The following is a 27,557-nucleotide window of genomic DNA, read 5'->3' as shown; positions in this document are numbered from 1 at the left end:
TATCTAATATTTAATAGTGCCAGGCCCACAATAGATATACACAGAAAAGGTGAATTTTTTTAACCAGAGGTGATCTAAGCCCTACTCCTGGCTCCACCATAAAGTACTCTCAGAGTGCCCTTAGGAGAGTGGGTAAGATTTTCTCTGAGCTTCCTTCCATATCTAATATTTGATGAGTCTGTGACCACTCAGTACACTCTACCCTCTTGCTGCTTCTAGAAGTTAATAATGCTACACACTGAGGAGACAATGGTAAATCACAAATCACTGTATTTACAGATACACATGCATTTAAAACACATTCTATAGTTACAATACTGTATTGCCCTTTTGGCCTACTTTTGCTTCTTTAGAGTAGAGGTCAAGGGTTCTTTTTTAATTCTTTTATTTGGATTGTTAAACAAGGTGAAAACTGGGACAGGTTGCCACTTACACATACCATGCAGCTTGAGCCTCGGTGGCTAACTGTGCTATTACTGTGATTGATGAACATTGCGCTGCAATCAGCTGGAAGCTGCTGCCTTCCACTTAGCAGAAACGAGGTCACAGAGCAGGGCTGGAGAATTGCCATCTAATAAACAGGTCTATTTGCCTGTCACCAGTAAAAGCGTTTGCCACTATTACATTTAACTCTTGATTCCCTCTGTTGTAAGGATGCTTGCTCCCTTGAACCGGCTCCCAAGTTTTATAGAATTTGACAGTTTTTAAATAAAAATTTCAGCATTTGCCAGGCTACTAAGTAGGAGGGAAAAGATTACTTGATATATGTACTAAAATATCCAGGGGTCATGAGGAGCTCAGTCTGAAATCCTTGTACTGGGGTGCATGGATGTTACTACCCAGAAAAATAGTAATTATCCCTGACTTGGATGGGACTTTACAGTATAAAAAGCACAGCCAGAATGACTACTCTGTGAGGAGACCATGTTCGTACGTGGTCAGAGAAGCTGATCCAGTGACTTATCTAAATGCCCCATTGCTGAAGCAGGGAGGCTGCTCAAAGCCCTGCTGGAGAGCTGATAAGAACTGCCTGACAGAGGCAGGTGCAGGGCAAACCCGTGCCTGGGCCTGAGAAGCACTGGGCATTGTTTCCTCAGCCTCATGGGATCTGGTTGCCTGAGAGACTGAATCACTGAGCAATTTGTTAACAGATTAGAGACATAAGTCCTTTCTCTAGGGGACCTGAAACCTGTTGGCCTTGGGATTGATTCCTAACGTGGCTCTAACACTTGCTAACTGTGTGATCTTGGCCAAGTCTTTTAACTTCTTTGGATCATAGTTTATAAGAAATGTAGTACAGAATGTGGTGAAGAGCACAAACCTTGAAGCCTACTACCTGGGTTTGAATCCATTTTCCATCATTTACTCATTATATGATGTTAGGTTAGCTAAAGAATCTCTTTGTACCTTAGTTTCCTCATCTTTTAATGAGGTTGATTATAGTGCCTCCATCACAAAAATGGTGGGAAGATAAATGAGTTAATACATGTAAAGTGCTCGAAACAACGCCCAGTACAGAGGAAGCGTGACATCAGTGTTAGCTGCAATGACATTGGGGTGATAATCCTCAGGTCTCAGGTTTATTTTGCAGATCCACTGAAATCATGAAGAAAGGTGAAAAAGAATCACAGAGTTATTAGTGCCAGAAGGGATGTTAAAGATTATTCAAATACCTCCCTCATTTTATAAGTGAAAAAACAAAACTCAGAGATGAGTTAGTAACTGGTCCAGCATCACACTTGATTTAAGGGAGAGTCCAGGTCTCCTAATTCCAAGGTCGAAGTTCCATCCTCTGCACTGCATCAGAGAAAGCATCATCACCATAGGGCTGTCTCCGGAGGGCCCTTTGATGTAGTCCTTGAACCTGTTGCTAGTTAATGTGCTTTCCTAGGACAATGAGCTGCATTTACAATGAAGGGAAAGCTTGGGAGAGACTTTCCCTGCTCCTTCACTGACTTTTGAAGGGGCATGTTAGTGCAGGGGGAAACTGCAGATTCGGGCCAGAGTTGGGAGAAAGGATTTTCAGAAATTATCACTTAGTTCCATGTCATTGTTTCAGCTAAAAACCAAACATGTGCAGTGTCCACAAATAAGCTACAATCATGATTTAATCCATTCAATTTGTTTCTAGTGTTAGAGGATTTTTTGTATTTTTTTTTCTTCCAGTGTTTAATTAAGCAGCTTACTCCAGGAGTCATTTCACATCTGCTTTTTGGTAAAAACTAAGGTTTCACTCCCAGGAGAGTATGAGTTTGGGACTGAAACATCTGAATTTCGCTTTCCCAATTTTTTCAGGGTCATGCACTGCCCTGCCCCACCGCCCCCCCATTCTAGATTTATTCTGCTTTGAATCACATTTCCCAGTGGAACTACTTGGGAGTGACTGGAAGATGGGCTGGGAGAAAGGGCAGGATGGGGAAAAGACCCTATGGATGATGGCAAAAGGGACCAGAGCCATTTGACTTAGAAAAAGGGTGGATCCCAGGAATCATGATTTCTGTTTTCAAGTCCTCTAAGGGTGTCATGGGGCAGTGGGAGCGGACTCTGTGAGGTCTCTGACAGCAGAGCTAGTACCAATTGAGTGAGAAAAGGAAGAACTTCGAGAAGGCAGGTTTCAGCTTAAAGCAAGGAAAACCTTCAGATTATGAGAGCTGTCCAAAGATGAAGTGAACAATGAGCTCCCGTCCCTGGCCGGAGTGTGTGCTTTAGAGGAAGAGATTTCGGTTGTGGGGCCTGACAGCCACCCATCAGAGATAGGCATTGGAATTAGCTAGTCAGACCAGGTCAAATTTGGGCCACTACCAACTCTAAATTTTTTAGACTCTTGGAATTTAAGAACCGGTGGCCAATTTCATCAAGTTCCCATAGTTTAGAACCAGCTGAAAAGCAGCAACATCAGAAATTCATGACCTGTTTCTCTATCTTGCCTGTTTGTTTTTTTTTTGTCTTTCTTGAGCTCCCTACCTTGCTCTTTCATATAGCAGGAACTTTTGACATTTTACACGGAATAATCTTTTCCTTTTAAGTGTGTTTCTGACTCAGCCTTTGCTCCTTCGGTGTCATTAGAGAGCTCTCTGGAGATTAGCCCTGGCCTGTCACCACAGCAACTGCCCGGGCCCCGTGGGCATCTGTGGCGACAGACACAGGGCTTTGAGAGCCGAAGCTTGACTTGCAGTGTGAGGAAGCTCCACAGGGGAGCCTGATATGAAATAGGCATGTTGTGTAAGGGGAGCTTTTCTTTAATAGGATTAGCTGTGCCAGTGGGCCTCACTTTACACAGTTGGCCAGTCCCTGAAAGGTATGTGTGTCAAATTTTGGTAAATGAAGGAAATCTAAGAGATTTGTCTTCCAAGTCCCTGTTGTGAATCCCCTTTGGAAAATGGAGTCTTCTTTTGTGAAGTGAATCTCCACCCATGTTGCAAACTGGATGTTACTCTAGCGCTGAGTGTCTGTAAGTGGGGCCATCTGCAGAGAACCCCTGGGGCATGCCTCCACCTCTGCTGCAGGCAAAGAACAGCAGCGACACAGCTGGCTTGGGCCTGGGGATGGACAGAACGTAACAGGGGAAGCAGAGTGGGTGTGGGGCCACCATGAGGGGAGATCGGGAGGGTTTGCCTCGCCTAGCATGAGCAGCTCTGCTGCAGCAGTGGCGGGGTGTCGGAGAGACGGGTGTTCTTGGAGGCACCCAGCATGGAGGGGTCTGTGTCCAGTGAATCAGACATCTTGTCACAAATGGCATCCACCAGGCGCTCGAAGGCCTGCCTCACGCTGATATTCTCCTTGGCACTGGCTTCAAAGAAGTCAAACCCTGAGGAGAGGAGAGAGATACAGGTAAAAATTTCCCCCTTCCCTTTCATGCCCCCTGGCCAGAATACTCTAGATTAATACAGGTAGTGTTCAGGGGTGAAGCAAGGAGGCCTAAATCCATGAGCAGAGAATTCTGCTTCAAGGAGATGGTACAGAGCAGGGATTACCTGCACCGGTTTTAGAATTGGACAGATCATGGTTCTACCACTGACCTGCTGTGTAACCCCCAGAAAGTCACCTATTCTCTTCATGAATCAATGCCTTATAGATAGGGATGATTTTACCTACGTCATAGAATTAGTTGAGGACTAAATAAGAAAATGAACGTAAAGTAAATAGCCCTGTACCTGACACAGAGGGGAGTCACTAGATGTATTTCCTAATAGAATTAATACTTCTATATGTGTGCATAGTACTTCACAGTTTCCAAAGCATTTATCACATCCATTATATCATTTGATCTTCACATCACACCTTGGGGGCAGGAAGAGGGTCCAGGCAGACCTTCTCCACTTCACTAACACAGACAGTGTGGCCTAGAGAAATAAGCTGACTTGCCCAAGATAAGCAGAGGTACCAGTATGAGAAGCCTAGGCTTTGGCCTTTTTGACCAGGTCTTTTCCTCCTCTTTCCCCTGCCTCCCACTCACCCTAGCCTGGCCAGTACTAGTGTAGGCTCTGGGAGTCAGCCCAGGATCCACACTGAATAAGCAAAGCTCTATTTGCCCTTTCCACCAATAGGCAATGGTTTACCTCCACTCGGTGGGGTTTCCCCTTCCTGAATTCCCCCCAGAATCTGTCCCTCCTCCCCACAGACCTCTAGAAAGGCCCAGGGAAAATTGCACATAAAGCATGAGACATTCTTGTCTGTTTTGTACCTTGAGATCCTTAATGACACTCTGTGACAATGAATACAACTTGGTTGTACAAGGAGACACAAGAAAGGCCCTCCTGATTCAGACAAAGTGGCTGCTTGCCAACTGAAGAATCTTGGCCAGGTTTGCGGCTACCCTTGGAAGCATAAGCCGCCTTCTCCATCATTTCCCTACCCTAGCCTACTTCTTCCCCTTTTGTCTGTCTACCTCTTTCTCTTCCTTCCAAGTCTATCTTTAGTCTATCTTTAGTCTATCTTATTTCCCCTCAAAAGCTCTGTCTTCCATGGGTTTTTTTGTTTGTTTGTTTCATTTTAGCTCTTCTTTTTCCCTTATGTTCCTTGAACTCTCTCTTTGAGGTCTCTAATATTTATTGAGCACCTACTAGATGCCAGATTCTATGCCAGGAGCTTTACAAATATCAATTTACTTAATCCTTACAGCAGCCTGTTGGGTGAATATAATCTTTTCCAATTTATAAATGAGAAAATGAAGGTTCCAAGAGATTATATAATTCACAAAAGGTCACATGGCTTTATTAGTGGAAATTAGGTTTGGATCTGGGTTTGGCTGACTCCCAAGTCCATACACAGCCCAGCCTATTTTTTCCACTTTCTCCCTTTCACTTAACTTCCCCTGCACCCTACCCTAGTCATATATTTTTTCTTCCTTTACAAGTATCTTCGGCCTTCTTGCTTTTATCTGGCTACCAAAGTGTCTGATTCTGGGCAAGTCACTTCATGTCTCTGAATCACTTAACCTCTCTGAGTCTCAGACTCCCAGATTGTCAAACAGGAATTGTAACACTATCCTCCTGCTGAGAGCAGTGGGCGGATTGAGTGAGGTGATGGATAAACTACTACACAAAAGTTGCCTGTTACAATGACAGTTTCTTTCTGCTCTTCTTTTATTTGCGTCTCTCATCTCCCTCTTTTTCATCTTCTCCCACAAAGGAGGGGGGTCTCTTTCTACCTCCCTCCTTCTCCCTAGTATCACACTGTCCACAAAGAGGCTGAAGCTCGCAGGTACAAACAAGGCTCCCTTTTCCCCAGCCATCTCAGCTTGAAGGCACTCACAATTCCTGCCAGCCTGCCTCCAGGTGACAGCTGCTCCTGTGGCCCACTTCCCACCCTGAGAAAGGCCAGCTGCAGAAGTGCCGGCTAATTGTGGTATGAGATAAAGAAGGAGGCAGCTGCTGGCTTATTATCCCCAGGCCATAGAAAACCTAGTCAGCTTCAGAGACCCTTTAGCATGTAGCTTTTTCTTACTGAATACCATAAAAATCGGCCCTCTGGTCTTTGACTGGTTCATTACAAGTGACAGTGTTAGGGGAGGTGGAGGGGGTGTTGCTTGCCCAGGAAAGGGGCAAACAGATAAAGAAGTAAATAGGCTTAAAACATCAGTTTAGATGAACATGAGGACACAGGTCAAGGCCAAAGACACACATGCCTCCCAAGGAATTGGTACTGAGGGGAGAATATGCTACATTGTACAGGTGGGCAGTGGGAACAGGTCCAACTCTTAGACAGCCTGGATTCAAATATAGTCTCAGTCAACTACCAGCTGTGCAACTGTGGGCAGGTCGCCTGATCTCTCTCAGCCTGTTTTCTCATCTGCAGAGTGGGGTAAATATTACATACCTCTTAGAGTGGCGATGAGAATTAAATGCACAAATGTATGTGAACTGATTGGCATGCGCAATACAAGGCAATTCCCTTCCCCTTATATTTCCAGTTCGCCTTGGTCCCAGCTTCCTTGCCCCTGCATTGCATCCTGGGACCTTTGGGGAAACCCTCATTTTCTTCATCATTCATTGCCAATCAATAAACCAGGTTTTATTGAACACTGACTTTGTATCAGGTCTATATTGAGTGCCAGGGACAAAGGGACACCGAGTGAAATTGTGGAGAAAAGACCCACTAACCTGAGTGTCAATCTTCACAGGTGCAGAATCCAAAACAGCTCACAACACAATTTTAAACAACCTTGTGAGGGGCTGGGGTGAGACAGGGGTTAGCACTTACAGTTTACAGATAAGGAAACTGAGGCTTAGAGGTGGAGTATGAGCCGGGGCCCTATCCCTTACCCCCTTGTCCTGCTTTCAGTTGGAACAGTGACAGAACACACCATGACATTTCTAACCCACAGAGAGCAAACCAGAGGAATGCTTAGTGGAGGGAGAGAGTGGCAGCAGAGGAGAGGGGAGGAAGCTCACAAAAGTTAGTGGGAATGGGAACCTTTAAGGCCAGGACTGAGCAAAACTCTTCACCTGCCTAACTTCTCATTCTTCAGGACTCAGCTTAGATAAGGCCTCTTCATTCTCCTCTGTGCTTCCCTCTGCCAAAACACATGTCACCCTGCATGGAGAAATCCATTTGACAAGGAGCTCCCATGCAGGAACCATGTTATTCATCTGAGCCTCTGCACCAGCTAGAGCATGTGTTTGGCGAGTACTGGTCAAATGAGTAGATGAATGAAGGAGGCGGGAATGAGCACGGAGGGTGTGAGTGCAGAGAGGTAGACAGTGGGGGTCATAAGAACTCAGCTCAGTGAGCATGGCAGATCCTGTTCTGGGCACTGGGAACATTGAGGTGAACCAGACACAGTTTCTACCCTTGAGGAACTCCTTGTCTAGTGTGGAAGAGACACAGTGACAATATTATAGTGATAAATGCTGAGATGATGGGAAGCCAGCAGATTGTCAGGGCACAAAGGAGGTGCCTAAATGAACCTGGGGGCCAGGGAAGGCTTCTTAGAGAAGCTGATTCCTAACAAAATATCAGCTAAAGACATATGATTGGGCACATACATGTGCAGCACACCACACAGGGAATGACGCAAAACACAGCCTTGGTGCCCTGACCAGTATGGGTCAGTTGGTTGGGCATCGTCCTACAAAGCGAAAGGTCACTGGTCAGGGCACATGCCTAGGCTGCAGGTTTGGTCCTATAGTTGGGGCATATATGAGAGGCAACTGATCAATATTTCTCTCTCACATTGATGCTTCTCTCCTCTTTTTCCCTCCCTTCTCCCCTCTCTAAACACACACACACAGCCTTGGTATATTTAGAAGGACTCTATGGTAATAGCAGTGGTTGCAGTTTGTTATCACTGGAGTAGAAAGCTCATCACTTCTTGGCCTTTTGGCTAAGACTGAATATAGAGTAGAAACCTGAAAGTGGTGAGAAATGAAGTAATATGTGACCAAACATGGAGGGCTCATACGTCATGCTAAGGACATGTCTCCACTGTCACCTCAAAGGTACCTAAGGTATGAGAACTCTGATTTAGGTAACCAGCTTAGGGGCCTAGCCAGCCCTTTGCTGGCAGAACTCCAAATTCATCCCCCACCTAATTACTGCCAGTATTCTAGAAAGTTCTGCATTAGTAGGCCTGGATGATAACCTTTTCCTCAGGTTCATTAGTAAGGACTCTCAGGAGCTAAGAATCTAGTGAGATCATGAAGATGACAACCAATTAATCAGACTAGCCTCCAGTCCTTTCCTCCTTCTAATTGGCTTCATGATAACAGGATTTTTTTCGTCTTTAATGGGTCCTGTTTCTTAACTGAGTCTTATATGATTCTCTCCTCCCCAAAATGATCATGTTTACCCACCCAGTCCACAGGCAGCTGTTACAGACCCATGGCACCGCAGACTGTGTCCACACTGTCTGCTTCTGAATTTGACTTCAGAATTCTTTTCAGAAACTCACCTCTCCATCCTGACACTGCCCCAGAGCACTGTTCCTTCACTTACACGTTCAGATCCCTTCTCCATCCTGCTCTTATACCTCTTCATCTCCATCAGGTGTAAGTCTTCAACTCTCTCCCCCTGTCACTGATGATTTTGGTGAGGGACTCGCTGCCTTCCTCTCTACCCAGTGTTGTTCTTATTCTCAGGAGCTTCGGGTTTCATGTGCACAATCCATCCAACACCCTGGTCTCTTAATTCCTTGGCCATCTAATTTCAGCAACCTTTTCTTCCATTCTGTTTCAGTTATGCCTCTGTTTTATAATATGAGCTATTTTGACTTGGATTTGTGTCCGTGGAACTGAGAGAGTTCTGATTAACGTAATAGCCAGACTCGTTGGCTTAACACCCATGACCCAGCCTCATCTTCCTGGGTCACACCATGTTCCAGAAACACTAACACTTTGTTATTTGGTGCCTTTGCTCAGGCTATCACTCTTTAGCTCCTACTTGTAAATTATCTTTATTACTCACCTGTGGAGTCACTGATTCGAGAAGGCCTTCCCTTTCTCGTCCCAGCCAGCCTCCACCACTCAGAACATGCAATGTACCCCCTGCAACACCATGACAGCTTGCTTACCCAGTTGTTCCAGTCAGACCCCAACAGGAAAATGGGAACTATTCTTAATATTTAATCCACAGGGAATTGATTATACAGGTGATAGAAGAACTAAGAGGCCAAATACAATAGTGAGGAAACCCAGAGATTATCGATAGTGAAAAACGAACAAAACAAAAACTATTACTGGGACCAAAAGAAGCTAGAACCACGGGAGCAGGAGTCAGAGAAGAAGAGCAACCTCTACCGGAGAAGCTGGCTAAGGGTTGGAGGTTGAGGGGTATATCCACGTTTCTCCCTTTTCCCCATCACCTGCCAGTGTCTCTCCTTGGCTGACCCAGTCAGGGGCCACTGTCCTGGGAACCTGGGAAACACAGCCTGCAAAGATCAACACCCCAGAGGGGGTTGCAGGAACGAGACAGAGCAGGTGAGGGGTAAAGAATGATAGCAAACAGGCTGAGGACTAGCACAGACACCTATCCAAAGGATATTGAAATGATCTATTTCCCTGGTCAATGAGGATTTTGAGGCAGGAAACTCATTCATGGGTCCATCATGTGCTCAGTGATTGTGGTGGATTATTCATTGCCCTCCCTGCAGAGGATTTTACATCCTGACAGATTGTGAGGTGGCTTGCAGTGCCTCCTTGTGGGAGGAATATATCTCCCCACTCCAACATCAGATTTGACTGTGTGACTTTTTTTGGCCAAGGATGTGGCCATTCCAAGTCTCACCAAAAGCTTGAAGAAGAGCCTTTGTGTGATTTAGCCATCCCAGATTAGATCCCAGAGTAGGAAGTCGGGATGGAGTTGCAGCTGACTTGCAGTAGCATGCAATGTAATCAGAGAATGTAAGTGAAAGGGAAAAAATCTTTACTATAAAAGCTTCTGACTCAGGTTATGTGTTACCGCAACATAATCTAAAGAAATCTCACTAACACCGTGACTGAGGATGGAAATTTGAAGAGAAACTATGGCAGGTTTTTGGGAAAACGCCACTGGATGATAAAATAGGAGGCTTAGGATTTTAAGTCCGAAGGCTGAGTTTGAGCAGTACTGGGCCTGCCACCTACTACCTGTATGCTCAGAAAAGTCACATAATCTTTACATGAAAAAGCAATGACACAGAAGTGTGGCATAGCTCTCTGTGTACAAGAAAACCCGAGCAGTCTGGACTCAGCTTCTCTATCAGTCTACTGGAGCTGATGACAATGCCGCCTTCCAGGTGAGTGAGAGTGAGGGGTCACAAGAGAACTACAGCAAAGTTAGTTTTTATCAGTGCCAGCTAGGTCTTTATTTAGCTGTAACCAGGCTCAGTGATGCAAGGTTTCAATAATTCATCCCAACCCCCAAAATATTCAGCAAGTGCCTCAAATAAGCAAGGCAGTGTACAAGGATCCGAGGGGGCTGAGTGATGAGTGGAGAACTGTGTAAACTGAAATCATGGGATCAAAGAGGGATGAAGCCAAACAGGCCTTCCCAGTCAACTAATCCACATCCCGTTTACCAGAGGGGCAACCCAAGACCCGCAGACAGGAAACTAGATGCTCGGCGTCACACAGTAAACTAGTAGCAGAAGCAGGGTAAAATCTTCAGTCTCCTCACTTCTAGTCTGAGGTTTGTCCCACTACATTTTGCTGGAGTGAGTGCATGTAGGTGTTTCAAAGCCACATTTTAAATGGGTCTCTGCTTCCCTTGTGGGTAGAAGCACATTTACCTGTTAGTAGTTACTAGCATCCCTGGGCTCTAGCCAGACCCATTGTCAGTCAAATTCCAGGAAGGGACAAAAACCCCTTTCTGAAGGTCTCATGGAGGCAGAGCCTAAAAATGCCATGCCTCCTGGAATAGGAGTCCCTGAAACTCCTCCACCCTCCCAAAGATCCACCTTCCTCAGTATCTTTATAGCCTCACTCATGTCCCAGGAACTTTATCAAGACCTATTGCTACTCACTCACAGCTTTTAAAAAATATATATTTTTTAATTTTTTAAAGATTTTATTTATTTATCTTTTGAGGGGAAGGGAAGGAGAGAAGGAGAGAATTATCAATGTATGGTTGCCTCTCTTGAGTCCCCTGCTGGGAACTGGCCTGCAACCCAGGCATGTACCCTGACTGGGAATCGAACTGCAATCGTGTGGTTCGCAGGCCCGCACTCAACCCACTGAGCTACACCAGCCAGGGTTCACTCACAGCTTTAATAAATGCTAGTTGCTGGCCATACCAATAGTCTTGGCTGAGTGAGCCAAGAAAAGCTAAAGAAAGAGAAAATCCTGAATAGGGATCCCACAAAGCAGAGAACAGCCCTATGGCACTGACAACTTACTTAACAGCTGACGTAGCAGAGGGGTAGATAGGACTCCAGTGGTGATGAGGGGGCGCTGAGCATCTTCCCTCACTTTCCAAGATTTGACTGCTTCCTTGCAAAATTCTCAACATGGTCTACAAGACCCTATGATCTGAGCTCTGCCTCTTCCTTCACTCTCATCTCACACAATTCTCCCTGTGACTGTTTAGTCCCTGTGACGTGGCCTTCTTTCACTCTCATGGGGGTTTCCAGCTCTACCCCACATTAGGCCTATTCTTACTGTAGAACACTCCCCTCCACCTCCTTGCCCTGCATACCCACCCTTTGCCTGGCTGAATTTTTTTCTCATCCTTAATTCTCAGCTTAAGTGTTACTTTCTCAGAAGATCTTGACTCTCCAGTCTAAAATTAGGTCTCTCTTTTTCACTTTCTTCATAGCACTGGTGACTTATGTTACTTTTATCTGTCCACCATAACTTCCTTTAGGGAATCCCTAGTTTACACAGTTGTGGGACTATGGGTTATAATACTTGTCTCCCCCGGCCATTGGGGTAGACGTGTGACTCACAGGTGACCAATCATATTCTTCTCTGAGATTAATATATGGTAGCTGGAAGAGAGAGGCTGTTTTTGCAGGAGATGGGAAGACAGAACCTAGAGCTGCCATGACCCATCGTACTCTCCATGCAGAGTCTGGCTACAGGAAGAGGCTGAAGGGATAAGCAAAGCTGAGAACTAGAGAGCAGTTGAGTCCTGGGTCTAATGGACTTCCCAGCTACATGAAGTAATAATTTTGCTTTCTTTTAAGTTAAAGCTAGTTTGATTTGGGATTTTATCACTTGTCATAACAAGAGCCCTAACTCATGCAGAACTTACAACAAATTTTAACACCTTTATTGAGATATAAATCACATATGATGCAATTCACCCATTTATATGTTTTGAATTATATATTTTTGTATAATTATGTGTTTGAAATGTCTTTCCTCATTAGTTCCATGACAATAAGGACCAGAGCTGTTTGGTTCACTGTCATATCCCAAGTGCCAAAAAAGGAACCTGCCTAGCCCAGAGTATATGCTCAAAACATATTTTTAAATGACTAAGTGAATAAATGTATAAAGAATGAATATCTACCCTGTTCTGGGTGCTTGGGATAAAAGAACAAATTAGACATAACCAGTTGCTCTCAAGGTCTAGTAAGAGAGAGAGACATTGTAAGTAAGCAAGTTCTGGTAAGCAATAGAGGAAAGCTCAGGAACTGGAGTAGGACAGAGCTGGGTTACTGCCCAAATCCGACCAATTCATTAATAAGGCCCTCTTCAAGTGCCTCCCTAAACCCTTAATGAAGAATTAATCTCACTTCCATCTATGTTTTTACATAAATTTATGATCTATACTGACTCCACTTCTTCTTAACTGTGTAATCTTGAGCAAGTAACTTAACCTCTAAATTTCATTTTTCAGTGTATTGGACATGCCCTACAGCGCCTACCTTGAAGGGTTATAGTGAGTATTAAATGAGACAGTCATTGTAAAGTATTTCATACAAGGCCCGACTCAAAATACATCACCCATTATTACCATATATGCCCTATAGTGTGGGTGAGTGGCTGGGCTCTGAAGCCAGACTACTGCTTGGGTTCAAACTGTGGCACTACCTATTCCTAACTGTGTGACCTTAAGCAAGTTACTCAACTTCTCTGCACCTCAGTTTTCTGATCTGTTAAAAAAGTAGTAACTTGGAAATAAGAAAAGTATTTTTCTCAGAGGGTTGTAGGAGGATTGAATTAAATGAGTAATACCATAAAACACTTAGAACAGTGCCTGGCACATGGTAAACACCTAGTCAATATTTAACCAACTTGGTTTTTAAAAATTTTAGTCATAAGGACTTGGCATGCCAGCTATATTTTCCCTTAATATAAAACTAACTCACCTTTCTAAAATTAGTCTTGCTTAACTCTAAGGGCCTGACATGCTGATCATATTTTTTCTAATACACATTAAAACATTACCGAAAATCACCTTGCACACTTCCGGTGTCATGAGTCTCTCTCTTTCGGAAACACTGCAATAGGCTCACACTGTCCCGTGATTCATGGTTGCCTGAGCACCAAGTGCTATTCCTTGCCTTTGCCAGTGTTATTCCCCCTGCTTAGAATGTCTTGCTCCTCTTCCTCAGTCGGCTGTTCCTACATGTCTTTAAGAGTCAGTTTGGGCATCATGTTCTCTGATCCCAACGGTATTCCCACAACCCCCGGCATATCCCTATCACAACACTGATCACTGTTTCTGTCCTCCACAGACCGGGAAATGTATCCTATTTCAGTGCACAATACCTGGCATAGAGTCAGGTACTCAGGAAGTCTTAATTGGATTGAAGTAAAATGAGGCAGCCAAATATTTAACATAATAAAAATTTAATCAAAACATATTTTTGCAGTATCTACTTGGTGCCAGGCCATATGATAGGCACTGTGGGTTCAAAGAGAAACAAGACTCATTTCCTATCCCCACGGAGTGTTCAGGAGATGGACAAGAAAACAAGTGCACCTAAGTGCAACGGGCACTGTGACTGCTGCCTTCACACACAGAAGGTGTGAAGCTTGAGCTGTTTTGAAAGCTGAGTTGGGGGGTTCATTGGATGAATGAAAGTAGGGGGTGGGACATGGAAGAGAGCATTCCAAACAAATGGGGCATAGCTGGTCCAGGGAGAATGCTGGGTGTTCCCCTGGGGACAGCAGGTTGAACAGATAAAGAGATGGCCTGAGATCACCCAGGTGTGGGCTTCACCACATGCTTACTGTTCTGTGAACCACAGATGGGTGGAGGCACTTTCTGGAGCCCAGGAACCTCTGTGATGGTATAAGAACAGCACGACCCAAAATGACTCAACTTTCCATTTATTATTCACCTACAGTTTGCTAATAATGTCTATTCCAGAACACCCTGGGGAATAGAGGAGGGAAGAAAAGTATAGGATACCTCCCTCAACACTCATGTACTCATAATACATGTAAAATATACAGTGCACTTATATAGCATACAGTTTACCCACATACCAGACTAAATATCCGTACTTCAGAAATTGTCAGAGAGTATAACTTTAAAATTCCATAATTCTGCAAACTTACAACACCTAGGTTGTGACACCTACTTACAGAGACTGGCTAAAAGCTAAGCAGTACATGCACTCTTCTATAGGAAGATTTCCCTAAGTCGATCTTACACTGGACCCCAATACAAAGGGAAAAAAACGCTGGCCCTGGTTGGTGTGGCGAATTGAGTGCTGGACTGTGAACCAGAGTAGCTGATTCAATCCCCTGTCAGGGCACATGCCTGGGTTGCGGGCCAGGTCCTTGGTAGGGGATGTGCAAGAGGCAACCACACATTGATGTTTCTCTCCCTCTCTTCCTCCCCTACCTTCCCTTCTCTCTAAAAAACAAATAAATGAAATTTGAAAAAGAAAAAAGATTTTTAAAAGCTGCTATTTTAAGCAAGTGTAGGCAGGAGTCCTGCTGCGGGGCCACTGAGACACACCTGCAGCACCTTGGTGTCAATGGAGCATGAGAGTCAAGATGCTTTAACCTTGGGAAACAGGAGAGCATTACTGAGCTGCATACTCCAGCCTCACCATTTCATCCCTTCATCCCGCACAATAACTTTTCTTGTGAAATGTGTTTTGGTGAGGAAGGATCAGTTTACATTGAGAGAAAGTGTAAGACACAGCCTATGATGTTCAGTGTTATAGTTACTGTAAGGTTGTTGGACATTGTCATACACCACAAATAGAGTCTGCTGTACAGTTGTCAATGAAGAGCAGTGCTTCTCTGGAACAACGGGTTTGTTTTTTCCTTAAGAACCATCTCTGAACCATGTGACTGGTTATGTTTTTCTCTTTGCAATGGTTGCTAGGAAGCTCAAAGCCAATATTTTGGGCCCAACTCTTGCATGTGCCCCAAAATTTACGATATATATATTTATCTCACCCCTGGTTCCTCTTATTTTCCTCATACCTTTGCTTTCCTTTGCCCAAATTTTCTCACTTATGTAGGTTTTTAAAAAATGTATTATGATGATTTTTATAAAACATTTAATACCTTTTATAGAAGGAGCTGATTTTTAAAAGTTCATAATTTGGTTTTACTTATATATTTAATGTAACAAATATATACATATAACAAAAAGTGAATTACCTAGCACAAAGCTATATGTACATCACACAAATATAAAACGATATTTACAGAGCACATATGTATATCACAATCACAACCCCCCAATGTCAGAATCCCATACACATATATGAACACACACGTGTTGTGTACATACCAAGCTGCTCGGCGAGGAGCCGGCCCTTCTCAGTGGGAACAACCCTTTCTTCCTCCATGTCACATTTGTTTCCCACCAGGATAACCTGTGCATTGTCCCAGGAGTAGGTCTTGATCTGAGTGGCCCTAAAGAGTGACAGAGACAGGACCATGCTAATGACACCCCCTAGACTGAAGAGGACTCTGTGGAGCTTGAAGAAATCAATTCTCTTCCATGGGAATACCAACATCCAGGTTACTGTCAGTTAATTCAGCCGAGGACAGAGACAGATACCTGCCCCTACTGGCTATCACAGAGGCTGACCCCTGAGCCCTGGTTGCAAACCTCACCTACCTCTTTGGAACCCTCTTCTAATGCATCTGCCTATCCCTCTTCTCACTGGGCAGAGAGCTCTTTCTAAAATGTCTATCTGGCCCTGGCTGGTGTAGCTCAGTGGATTGAGCGCGGGCCTGCGAACCAGACGATCGCGGTTTGATTCCCAGTCAGGGCACATGCCTGGGTTGCAGGCCAGTTCCCGGCAGGGGCCAGTTCCCAGCAGGGGATGCACGAGAAGCAACCATACACTGATATTTCTCTTCCTCTCTCCTTCCCTTCCCCTCTAAAGATAAATAAATAAAAAATTAAAAAAAATAAAAATAAAATGTCTATCTGACCATATTTTTCTTAAAAGATTTCTTTCCCCCACTACTCATGCAGTAAAGTCTAGTTCCCTCAGTTAGATATTAAAGACCCTTCACTTCCTGTCTCTCCAGCCTCATCACCTTTCCTCCCACTTTACAAACTTTCTCACCCATTCCCCAAATGCTCCTCTGTGGCTTGTGCCTTTGCTGTACAGGGAATACTTTTCCCACACTAACTTGTCCTCTAAGGCCCAAGGCTTATCCCACAGTTCCCTGGAGACTTCCCCAAGTCCTCTAGCCTCTCCCTCCTCCTATGTGAATCATACCCCTTGGATCATGACTACTTGTAGAAACCAAAATGTCAGCAGTGCTTTCTTTCACATACAATGATTATAAAACTTTAAAAAAATAGTTTCCTGCCCTGGCTGGTGTGGCTCAGTGCATTGAATGCCAGCCTGAGAACCAAAGGGTTGCTTCGGTTCATGGTCAGGGTACATGCCTGGGTTGCAGGCTGGGTCCCCAGTTGTGGGTGTGTAAGAGGCAACCAATTGCTGTGGCTCTCATACATGAATGTTTCTCTCCCTCTCTTCCTCTCTCTCTAAAATAAATAAATAAGTAAAATAAAATAAAAAAATAGTTTACTGTACTTTTCAAATTTTGAAAGTATGTCTTACTTCTATTATTAGAAACAAAAATTTAAAAGAGGGAGTAAAGTAGAACCCTTATATTGTGGAGACTTCTTTGTGTGGGATGGGCTTGACTCTGTCCCTGACTACCCCATCACGCAGAAATGGTTACTTCCCCTTTTGTCCCCCCTACATGTTTACTGTGGCATTTGGCTGAATTTATCTGTCCTCCCTTTGAGGGCAGGGACATGCTTATTCAGCTGTAAGGTGCCAGTGCCCAGCAAAGAGAACAGAGCAGAGAAATTGACAGTGAATATCTGATGAGTGAATAAACCAACAAGTGGTTAATCCTGAAGTAGATCTAAAATTATGACCCTATCGTGACACTGACCCTTAGTCTAACTCAACTTAACTACAACCTGGATCTATTACTGGCTGTGCTCCTGAAACTAATCCGACCACCAACTTTCTTTAATGGTGAGAAGTGATTCCATCAAAGGATGGAATTCAGTCAACTATCTTTTGCTGTGAGCCAACAAAGAGCTTCCTTCCATGCTGGGCACTGGGGCTTCAATGGCAGGTAGAGGCTAGTCTGTGACCAAGTTTCTCAGAGGCAAATCTCAAAGGACAAGGCTTGGGAGAGATACATACTTAGACTTCAGCCTCAAGGCAGTAACTGGAGCCAACTCATGCAACTCTTCCTGTCATTTTCCTCCCTCCTCCCACTCCATCCACTCTCAGGTCCCAGATTAGCAACTCAGGTTATTCTTGGAGGAATTGCCACCAGGTGTTAAAGTCACTGTGCTCCTGAGGTGGAATGAACATGGACTGATGGAGAAAGGGAAGGAGGTCAAGGCCAATAGGGAATGAGCAGGGATGGCACTTAAAAAGCTAATCACTCCTTGGAGGGAGATGGGAGGAGAGGGGAAAATCATGACTGAATGAAGGGAATAAGAAAGGGAAAAGGAGGAGAAAAAAGAAGAGTAAAGAGAAAAAGAGAAAAGAAGGGGAAAGAAGGTATAGAGGAGTTGTTAAAGGGAAGGAGGAGAAAGGAGGAAGAAGAGGATGACAGAGAGGCTTAGAAGGAGAACCATGAATGAATGACAGATATGCAGATGGCACTGCTGTTCAGAATGTGGGGATGCAGCAGGCAGCTTGCAAGGTCACTCTCATCTCAAGGCCCCAAGGTACAAATAGCGTTTCAGTCACGCCCACTCTTCCTTAGGAAATGGGCAGCTGTTGGCAAAAGGGAGCAGGAAAAAAGCTTAGCACTGCCCAGCCCTACTGCTGTGTGTCTGGCCTGCTCAGCCTCTCTGATTCCGAAGAAGAGCCACAGCAGAGATGCTTCACCTTCCCCCATCCTCATCCTTTCCACTGATGGGGGCACAGGATCCTGGCCCCTCCCTCTCACCTGTCCTTTTGCTCATGCTCCTCTCTCCCTGTACTTTATGCCCCAGGAAGAAAGATGGGTTGCTCAGAGGTCATACCACTGGGAAGCTGTGCTGATTTCCACTGTGAATTGAATCTTTACTTGATTTGAATGTACTCCTGGACCCCTAACCCAGCTCAGGGATAAACTTTGTAGGGAAGCAGTGGGTGGATTCACTCACTATTATGGCCAGAATGATCTTTCTAAAGCATTAACCTGAACCTGTTGGTTCTTACCAGCAGGTAAGAACTTCTTACTCCAACACACAGAGTCCTTCATGACCTCTGCTCTTTTTATCCTCTTACCTACCTTCTGGCCTTTGCACGTCTCTATTTTTTCCTGTACATCCTTATCCATTCACCCCTCTGGCTAATTCCCATTGATCTTACAATGTGCAGCGTATGTGTCAGCAACTCCAGGACACCTTCCCTGACTCTCCAAGCTGCACCACAGAGCCCTCCACTGAGTTCCCACAGCCCCAATGACTCTCTTCATCACTGCACTTGTCACATGATATTTTCATTGCCTGCTTACTTATCTGTCTTCTCCTCTCATCCGTGAATTCCTTGAGGACAGGAGCCAATCTGATTCACCCAGATATCTCTAGCCCACAGCACACTTTAGGTGTTCTTGAATAGTTTGATGAATGGATGAATGGATGAATGGATGAATGAATGAATGAATGAATGAATCTCATACCAGTCTTGGACAGCATTGAAAGACTCCTCATTGGTGATATCATACATCAGAATGAAGCCCATGGCCCCACGGTAATAGGCTGTGGTGATGGTCCGGTACCGCTCCTGCCCAGCTGTGTCCTGGGTGGAAGAAGGAAAGAGTCAGCCTCTTAGAAAGCTTCTTTTGTTCCTAAAAAGTCCCCAGAACAATTAACTAATAGGAGCACCTATTATGTGTCCTGTATTATACTTGGTGACTAGAATAAAATGTTTGTTAAAAACCCCATAGAAATGAATTAGCATATAATTAAAATCCCAGCAGAAAAATGGGCAAGAGGACTGAACAATTCAGGGAAGAAATGTAAGTGGATATTTATTATATAAAAAGGTTTTCATTGTATTTTTTATTATAATTCTTACTGTAGATTAGGATATAGTGAGACGTGCAACTTCTCACCAGCTCATGGGAGTGGAACTCGGTTCAGTCTTTCTGGAGATCAATATGGAAGTCTCAAGAGCACCAAAATTATCTGTACCTTTGGCCTAGATTTTTTTTCTCCTAAAATGTTTTCCTACAAAATTAGCAAATCAGACAAATACCTAATCACAAAAATGTTTGTTATCACTTTATTTAGACAGTCAAAAAGTATCATCAACTTATATACTCAACAATAAGAGCATGGTTAAAATGTAAATATTTTTATGTTTATTTTTGGAAGAATATTTAATGACATGGGACAATGCTTGTATTTGTGATGCGATATCAGCTTTTTAAGTGTATGTGCAGAGATGAAATCTGGAAAGAAATACATCAAAAGTTGACAGTTATCTCTGTATGAGAGACAAGAATTATCAGGACTTTCATTTTCTCTGTGTATTTTTATTTTCACTACAATAAGCATGTATTACTCTTATATAAGGAGAAATAAACATTTTTACCAAAAAAATATTCCCTAAGACAACTCTTTATTTCAAGCAGCTCACAGTGGAGTTGGAAAAACAAACAAGTAAGCAAGCTAGCCAAACCAAGCCCAACAGCGAAGTGTCTCCAGATCACAATGGGATGCTTCCCAAAGGTCCCCACAGTCCTCAGGTGAGAGACCAGCCAATCTCCCCTGTGTTATCACAGTTTTAGAATGTGTGATGCCTGAGCATGTATAAGACACTTCCAATAACATATATATTAGTTCTTTTAAATTTTATCAAATCCCTGTGAGGTTGGTGTTATTAGTATTTGCATATTGTAGCTGAGAATACAAAAAAACAGAGAGGGTAAGTGACTCTCCTAAGGTCTCAAAGCTACTGACAACAGCTAGGCCTTAAATCCAGGTTTTCTGATTCCAAGTCCAATGTACATACCACTACACCCAATCGATAAAAAATTTATTTACAAGGACTCATTGGACACTATCTATAATGATAATGGGAACATTAATAATTACAGCATGACATATTAGTACCTATGCTGTACCTATTATCCACAGACTTTAGAAAAACCCTGAAGGGTATGTATTATTACTCCCTTTTACTGATGAGAAAAACTGAGGTTCAAAGAGATTGCCCAATAAATGTCAAAACTGTGATTCAAAACAAGTCTGTCTGACTCCTACACCTATTACACTATACTGCCTTGGCCATGAACCATCCTTTGGGTGATACAAAAACGGAACAAGTACCATGCCTGCCCTCAGGAAGCCTCAGTAAAAGTGTAGAGGTGGCTAAGACATGCCGTATCAAACTGATAATTAGCAATAGGTACCAGTATGTCATCGGTACCAGGTAAGTTGTAAAAAGAAAATGTGCCACGCAAGTCAGGTAAGGTAGGTAGTTATGGGAGTTGTCAACTCAGAGATAGTGTATCAGGATAGACTGAGTTTCAGTAACAAGCAAGCACAACTCCCAACAGCTTAAACAACACGGTGTTATTTTTCATTGTTGTTACATATCCACTAAGGGTTAAGGGTTGACTGAATGCTCTGGTTTTTGTCCTTATTCTACGATAAAGACTGACAAAGCAGCTACCAGAGGAAAAGAAAGTACATGACTCGCCCTGGCTGGTGCAGCTCAGTGGATTGAGCGTGGGCCTGCTACCAAGGGGTCACTGGTTCCATTCCCGGTCAGGGCCCATGCCTGGGTTGCAGGCCGGGTCCCCAGTAGAGGATACATGAGAGGCAACCACACATTGATGTTTTTCTCTATCTTTTTCTCCTTTCCTTCCCCTCTCTCTAAAAAATAAATAAATAACATCTTTAAAAAAAAGAATGACTCATGTGTTGGTCTTAAAACTTCCACTTTTCTCATTTCACTGGCTGAAGAAAGTCACATGACCACACCCAAGAAAGTGCAATCCGTGCTATGCCCATGAGGAGACAGCATAATGACTCCCACAGGCGAGTCTCTATGGAGCCCAGAAGCATTGCCTAAAGATGCGCTTATTTGGCAGTAGAAGGAGGACAACAGGGACTTTTCTAAAGAATTTCCAAGCAGAGAAGTGAAGGAAAGGTATTTTGTCAGAAGACAGTTTTGTCAGTAAGCACTTTAGAAGAAGTCAAAGAATGTTGGGAAATGGGTAGATGATGAAGCTACAGAGAACTTTGAATGCTATGGCGTGGGATTCACCTGATTAAATGTAAATTTCAGAAAGGTCACTCTGTGATGTGGAGAGTGGGCTGGAGGGAGAAGACATGGGAAGCAGAACCGCTGGTTAGAAGATCTTTGCAGTGGTTCACATGAGACCCAACAGGGATTTGACCAAGAGTGATGGCCATGGGAATGGAATAAAACCCGATTCAAGAGGTATTTAAGAGGTGAATTATAGACATGGAGGCAGATTAGATGTGAGGAGATGAGAAACCAAATGTAACAGTTATGTTTCTGGCAGGACTCAGCTTCAGCACATCCTCAGTCATTCAGCTCTGGCCCAGACTTGCATTGGATTACCCAGCCACACAAAATCTGCACATAACACACCCACTATCCTTGGAGAGCCTGTGAATCACCATCTCCTGTCCATTGAATATGGTCTTCGGGTATCTTACCCTTCACCTCAAAAAGCTTCTCGAGAGTACTTTGACCACAAACATACCTTTCTCTAAGAGGTCTAGCAAATAGAGTTTTCTCGCCCTGGCTGGTGTAGCTCAGTGGATTGAGTGCGGGCCTGCGAACCAGAGGATCGCGGTTTGATTCCCAGTCAGGGCACATGCCTGGGTTGCAGGCCGGTTCCCTGCAGGCCAACTCCCAGCAAGGGATGCACGAAAGGCGTCCATACATTGATGTTTCTCTCCCTCTCCTTCCCCTCTAAAGATAAATAAATAAATAAATAAAATCTTTAAAAATAAAATGCTTCTTTTTAAAAATAATAAAAAAATAGAGTTTTCTCTAGCTAGTGAATAAGTGAGTAGATGAATGAATTAACGAATGAATAAAGAGATGAATAAGTGAGTTAGTGAACATCTAACACTGGGAATCTTAGGCACTACTGAGAGATACATTCACTGTCTGCCATATCTACTCAAAAGCTCTGTGAGTGTGAACCTATGAAACAGGGCAACGGTATTTGACCCACCCATCCCATGCCCTTGCCTCTGCTTCCGGACCCCCTCAGAGCTAACACCACAGACGAGACTTCTCCCGCAGATCTGTAGGGTCAGATCCTAAATCTTGTCTTCCAGGGTTTAGAAGTAACCCACACCTCCATCCAATCTGGTGATCTAGAGGCCCAGGTAGGATTTCTGACAAAATGCACTGCCTTCAGGTCTGAGCACTTCTCACTCCGCCTGCATTATTCTGTTTTTCTGTGAGAGTTTCTAGTTCCTCATCTCTGCCAGGAGCCTGGCCCTGTGCCCCAGGTTTTGACAGAAGAGTCCTGTCACCAGTTGATGTCCAATTAATTGGAAATCCTGGTATGGAATAATAAATTACCTTGGACATGGAATCAGTTTCATCTCTGTACTCCCAGTGCCTGGCACAGAGCTGGGCACACAGTAAGGATTCAAGTACTCCTTGTTAAACAAAAAGGCCAGGTAGTTTTGGGGTTAAAGCATGGTTTTTGGAGCTAGGCTGCTGGGTGTGAGTCCCTGTTCCGCCACTTACTAACTATATGATTACAGGAGGCAGTCTCCAAAACAGCTTCCTGTGATCACCATCTCGTTTTCATGCTCTTGTGTGATTCCCCTCCCTGGGCAATTTGCCTTTTGGGGCCTTAGTTCTTTTTCTCCAAGAATGGAAATAATAGCAATACCTTACTTCGTAAAGTTATTGTCAAGATTAAGAAAGTTATATCTAAAAATGCCTGGAATAGTTCCTAGTACAAAGTAAGTGCCTGATGGGCATCAGTATTTTTGTATTTCCAGAGTCAGCCCCAGAGCAGGTTCCCAGGCTCTGCCCAGCTGGAGCGGATAAGTCTCATGTCATATGTCACTTCCACCTCATTAAACCTGCCCATGGCTGCCACCAGCCCAAATCTCAACATGAAGCTTCCCTCAAAGAGTAGCAAATGGCCAGATAGAAAGGAAACGAATGAATGTAAGAGTTAAGCAGGCTGTAGCCAACTCCCACTCTGCCATTCACCACCAGTATGATTTTGGACAGCTTGGTTTTTTTCATCTCTCTGAGGCTTAGCTTCCTCGCACCTGAACTGGAAATAATAATGCCTACTTTGCAGGGTGTTTGTCATAAAATAATATGTTTTTTAAGTGCCTAGCTCATAATAGAAAATCAAGCATGAAAAGTTACTGCTTCCATTATTATTTGATTTTTCCAAGCCTTAATAAAGTGGTGATAGTAAGACCAACCGCGAAGTTGTTGTGTAAGGATTAGAGATAACGGATAAGTAGAGCCTGGCAGAATGCCAGGCACACAGTAGATTCTCAATCAAGCTCATAGTAACTGCTGCTATTACTGTTGATATTGTTGTCACTGTTATTTCACCTAAAGATAAACAAGATTGGAAACAACAACAATCCAGCTGTCAAAATCCTGTACTCAATGGAAAGAAAGTAGCCCAGAGAATAGTTCCTAAACCTCCCTCTCTCTATCTTTTATTTTTAAAAATCACTTTGATGAACATTGATTCCCTTCCCACTGATCAGAGTCAGAAATAGAACAAGAGAGGAGACAGGAAGGAGAAAGTGGCATGACTCACTGGCTACTTGAGGAAAGAGACCAACCATGTCATCAAGAGCAATCAATTCACTCTGAGAAACAGACATTCATTGAGCTCTTCATATGGGCAGAGCATTAAGCCAGAGAGTGGACACCAGGGTAAGCAAGCCACTTGCTCTGGCCTCCAGTGTGGCAGACAGACACAGGGGCAGGGGGGAAGGGAGCTAACATCAGCTCAACACCGAGTATGCGCTAGGCTCTTTGATAAGTGCTTAACATATGGGATCTCATTTATTATTTGTAGTAACAAAATAAAACTGCTAGTTGAGCATTGTTATATGCCAGGCACTTGTCTTATTTTACTTAATTTTCAAAATAGCCTTGAAATACTGTCATTTCTATCTCACAGATAAGGAAAGGTTAACAATTTGCCTAAGATCTTGCAACTAGTTCATGGCCTACTGAGATTCAAGTCTGGGTCTCTCTGATTCCAACGCCTGTGCTCTTCCCAGCATGCCCTTTTACATTATTTCTGTTAATTGTTACATCAGCCTGGAGAAGGAAAATGTCAGTCCTATTTTGTATGTAAATTAACTGAAAGCCACAGAGATTAAGTACATTGCTAGAGTCATGAACTATATAAGAAGGCAGACTAAGGATTCAGATTCTGTCTTTGTGAATTTTTCAACACAGCCTACAGCCCAGCCAGACTGTGTATTTTTGATTCCTTTCTACCCACCAGGACAGGACCTAGCCCACTTCACAGCCTCCAAGATAGGAAGTCTTCCGAACATGTCTAAGATTTCCTGAGGCCAATAATCTCCCCTCCACCAGAGGGTAAGGCTGGAAATTACACACCAAGCTTAAATGGAACGACATGTGTCTGGCACAAAGGTTGTGTGTAACCATGATTGGTTATCTTCTCTATCCTCCATTGCATAATCCATGTGAACAGAACATTCATTTCTTTTTGGAATTTCCTCATGGTTGCCCACTCTTATTTCTGCTCCATGTTTCTGTTCAGGCTATTCTCTCTGCACATGTGCCCTCTCCCAGCTCCTTTGCTTGTATTGACTATCATCAGGTTGTTAACTTCTAAAGTTAAAAGGAAACCTTACAAGTTATTCAATCCACCCTCTCACTCAAAACAGGAATTTCTTCCATGGCTTTCTTGTATTGAGTGTTTCCAATACTGGATGCCCATCTTTGAAATGCAGCCATTCCACTGATGGCTGGTTCTGATTGTCAGAACATTTCTTCCTTCTACTGAGCTGAAATCTGCATGTGGTCATTTCTATCCATTGATTTAATTTTGTTCTCTGGAGACACAAAGAATAAATCTAATTTTTCACTCATGCAGTAAGTAGCCCTCCAAATATTCAAATTCTATGATTGTTTAGCTCTTAGAGTTTACAAAGTTTTTTTCTTATTGTCTCAGTTAATTTCCAGAGGGCTCCTGGGAGAGAAGGACCAATGTCCTCCTTCCACAAAAGCCGCAGCTGAGTGCTGAAAACGTGAACGACACTGAATGATGAAAAGGGACTTCTGGCTCCAAGAAACCAGTGCTCTGTGCACAAGGCTACATCTCTGATGTTTTAAATCACCTGTCATGGGGACCTTGACAATTAGCAGAATGATCATGACAGCAATGGGAACTTGAAATGGTAACAACCGAAGGAAGGAAAATGTCTACTACGCTGGGGACTGGAACTGCTATCTTCAAACATCTGAAGTGCCTACTGGGGCTTTCCTTCTTTCCCTTTCTTCTCTTTCAAATCTTCACCGTGTGTTGATTCTGTGGCAAGTGTTGGCTAGGTCCTGAAGATCAAAGGATGAACAGGATGCAATACCTGCTTGATTCCCTGGGTGGAATTCCGAAGCCAGAAGGCCCATTCCCTTAGCGACTTCACAAGTACCTTTCCTTGAAGCACTGCGCTGTGGAGCTTAGCGCCGCAGAGAAGCTGCCCTGACCACCTGGCAAAGTCAAATGTTCTAATTACAGGCTCTCCTGGCACCACGTGCTTCTTCTTTGTAGCACTCATCCCCACTGTAATTTTGTATTTATTTGTATAATTATTTGATTAAGGTCTTGTCTCCCCTGCCAAACTGCAAGTGCCATAAGAACAGGATGTCTGGTTTTGGTTATTATTGTGTCTGGCACAGCACTAGCGTGTAGGATGGAAGAGGTTTCCAGTAAACACTTGTAGAAAGGATGGATATATTGGGTGTCTGCAACATTTTTGATGGAGCACACCGAATGTCAGATGGGTCATTCGAAAATCCAAAGCTCATTATCCCCCTCAGTCTAAATCCCTTCCCTGGGTTCACACAGCCCGCACAATAGGGTCCAAGTTTCTCCGTGAACAGACAGACCCTTTCTGCTCCTTCCCTCTTACTCTTCCACTGAATCAATGAGTTCCAGCTTTGTCTAACCACTCGTGATTTCCCAAACACACTGCTTCTTTACACCTGTGGGCCTGGTGCTGATGTGCTGAGCACGAGGCCTGGACTCTCCTTTTCTTTTATAATCCACAACCTGTTCAAAAGCTACATCATCTCTGAAGCTTTCTCTGACCTCGTTCTCTCTCACAAAGTAAATTCCTTTTCTGCCCTTTTATGGTTTAGCATTATATCACCGCACACATCACATTTCTTATAATTACAGGCTTATTTATCTGTCTCTTCTTTCAGCTTATGAGCATCTTGACCCACTCTTATATTTGGCTAAATCTCAGGCCCTCAACTATAGCATCTTATACATAGTAGGCACTTAGTAAAAATGATGGTGAATGAAACCCACGGGCTGACAATGCTGAGTAGGGAAAACTCATTTAGGACCTCAGGGTTGGTTGGAAAAGGGTCTGTGAGATCATACTGACCACCTTCTCTTTCTAGTTCCTTTCCATCTTATAGACAAAAGAGGGAGTCCTAGAGCAGTGACAGACTTGAGAGATCACACATCTAGTAAGAGGTTATCTCTGGAGCCTCTATCCCTGGATCCTGCCCTGTTATATATCTGATTTCCCCAGCCAGACTCCTCTTTCCTTTCTCTTCAATTCACTTCCTCCAGGCCAGGTTGGGTGGGGTCGGGGTGGGGGGGTGGGGGTGGGGATGATGAGCATTAGGGAGGCAGGTAATGCGAACTTCCAGGCTAGCTCTCCCCACACCCACCATCCAACCCACAGTTGCCAAGCTCCAAGCCCTTTGTATTTTGCAGCAGCTGGGAGAAGAGGCCAGTTATGTCCCAAGGGGATGGGCGGAAACCAGAGGGAGAGAGCTTTACAGGAAAGTTTAGTGGAGCCCCGTAGAAGCAGAGGACTGAGGAATGGAGAGCACAATCCCTTGCAGTTGGCTTGGTGTTACACCCATCCATCCTCAGTAGTATAGACCACACTATAGTTGACAAGCATTTTTGTTGCATCATCTCATGGAATTCTAACAATGGCCCTGTGATGCAGACTTTTTGCAGCCAGAAGAA

General features: G+C 43.9%; 1 protein-coding gene across 2 annotated transcripts in view; it reads right to left on the bottom strand.

Moving 5' to 3' along the window:
• Positions 1-1,092: 1,092 nt before the first annotated feature.
• Positions 1,093-27,557, bottom strand: part of RAB3B (RAB3B, member RAS oncogene family) — a 63,063-nt gene continuing 36,598 nt past the window's right edge. For both annotated transcript variants that reach the window (XM_037043291.1, XM_037043292.1), the window contains exons 3-5: positions 18,999-19,117; positions 15,625-15,749; positions 1,093-3,808 (exon numbers count right to left, since the gene is read on the bottom strand). In XM_037043291.1, the coding sequence (XP_036899186.1) occupies positions 3,621-3,808; positions 15,625-15,749; positions 18,999-19,117 (432 nt within the window). In that variant the 3' untranslated portion in view covers positions 1,093-3,620. The remainder of the gene's footprint in view (positions 3,809-15,624; positions 15,750-18,998; positions 19,118-27,557) is intronic.

Source organism: Sturnira hondurensis, unplaced genomic scaffold (genome assembly GCF_014824575.4).
Source record: "Sturnira hondurensis isolate 20B ecotype Veracruz unplaced genomic scaffold, ASM1482457v3 Scaffold0004068, whole genome shotgun sequence".
NCBI classification, from domain to species: Eukaryota; Metazoa; Chordata; class Mammalia; order Chiroptera; family Phyllostomidae; genus Sturnira; species Sturnira hondurensis.
This window is presented reverse-complemented; position numbering and strand designations above follow the sequence as displayed.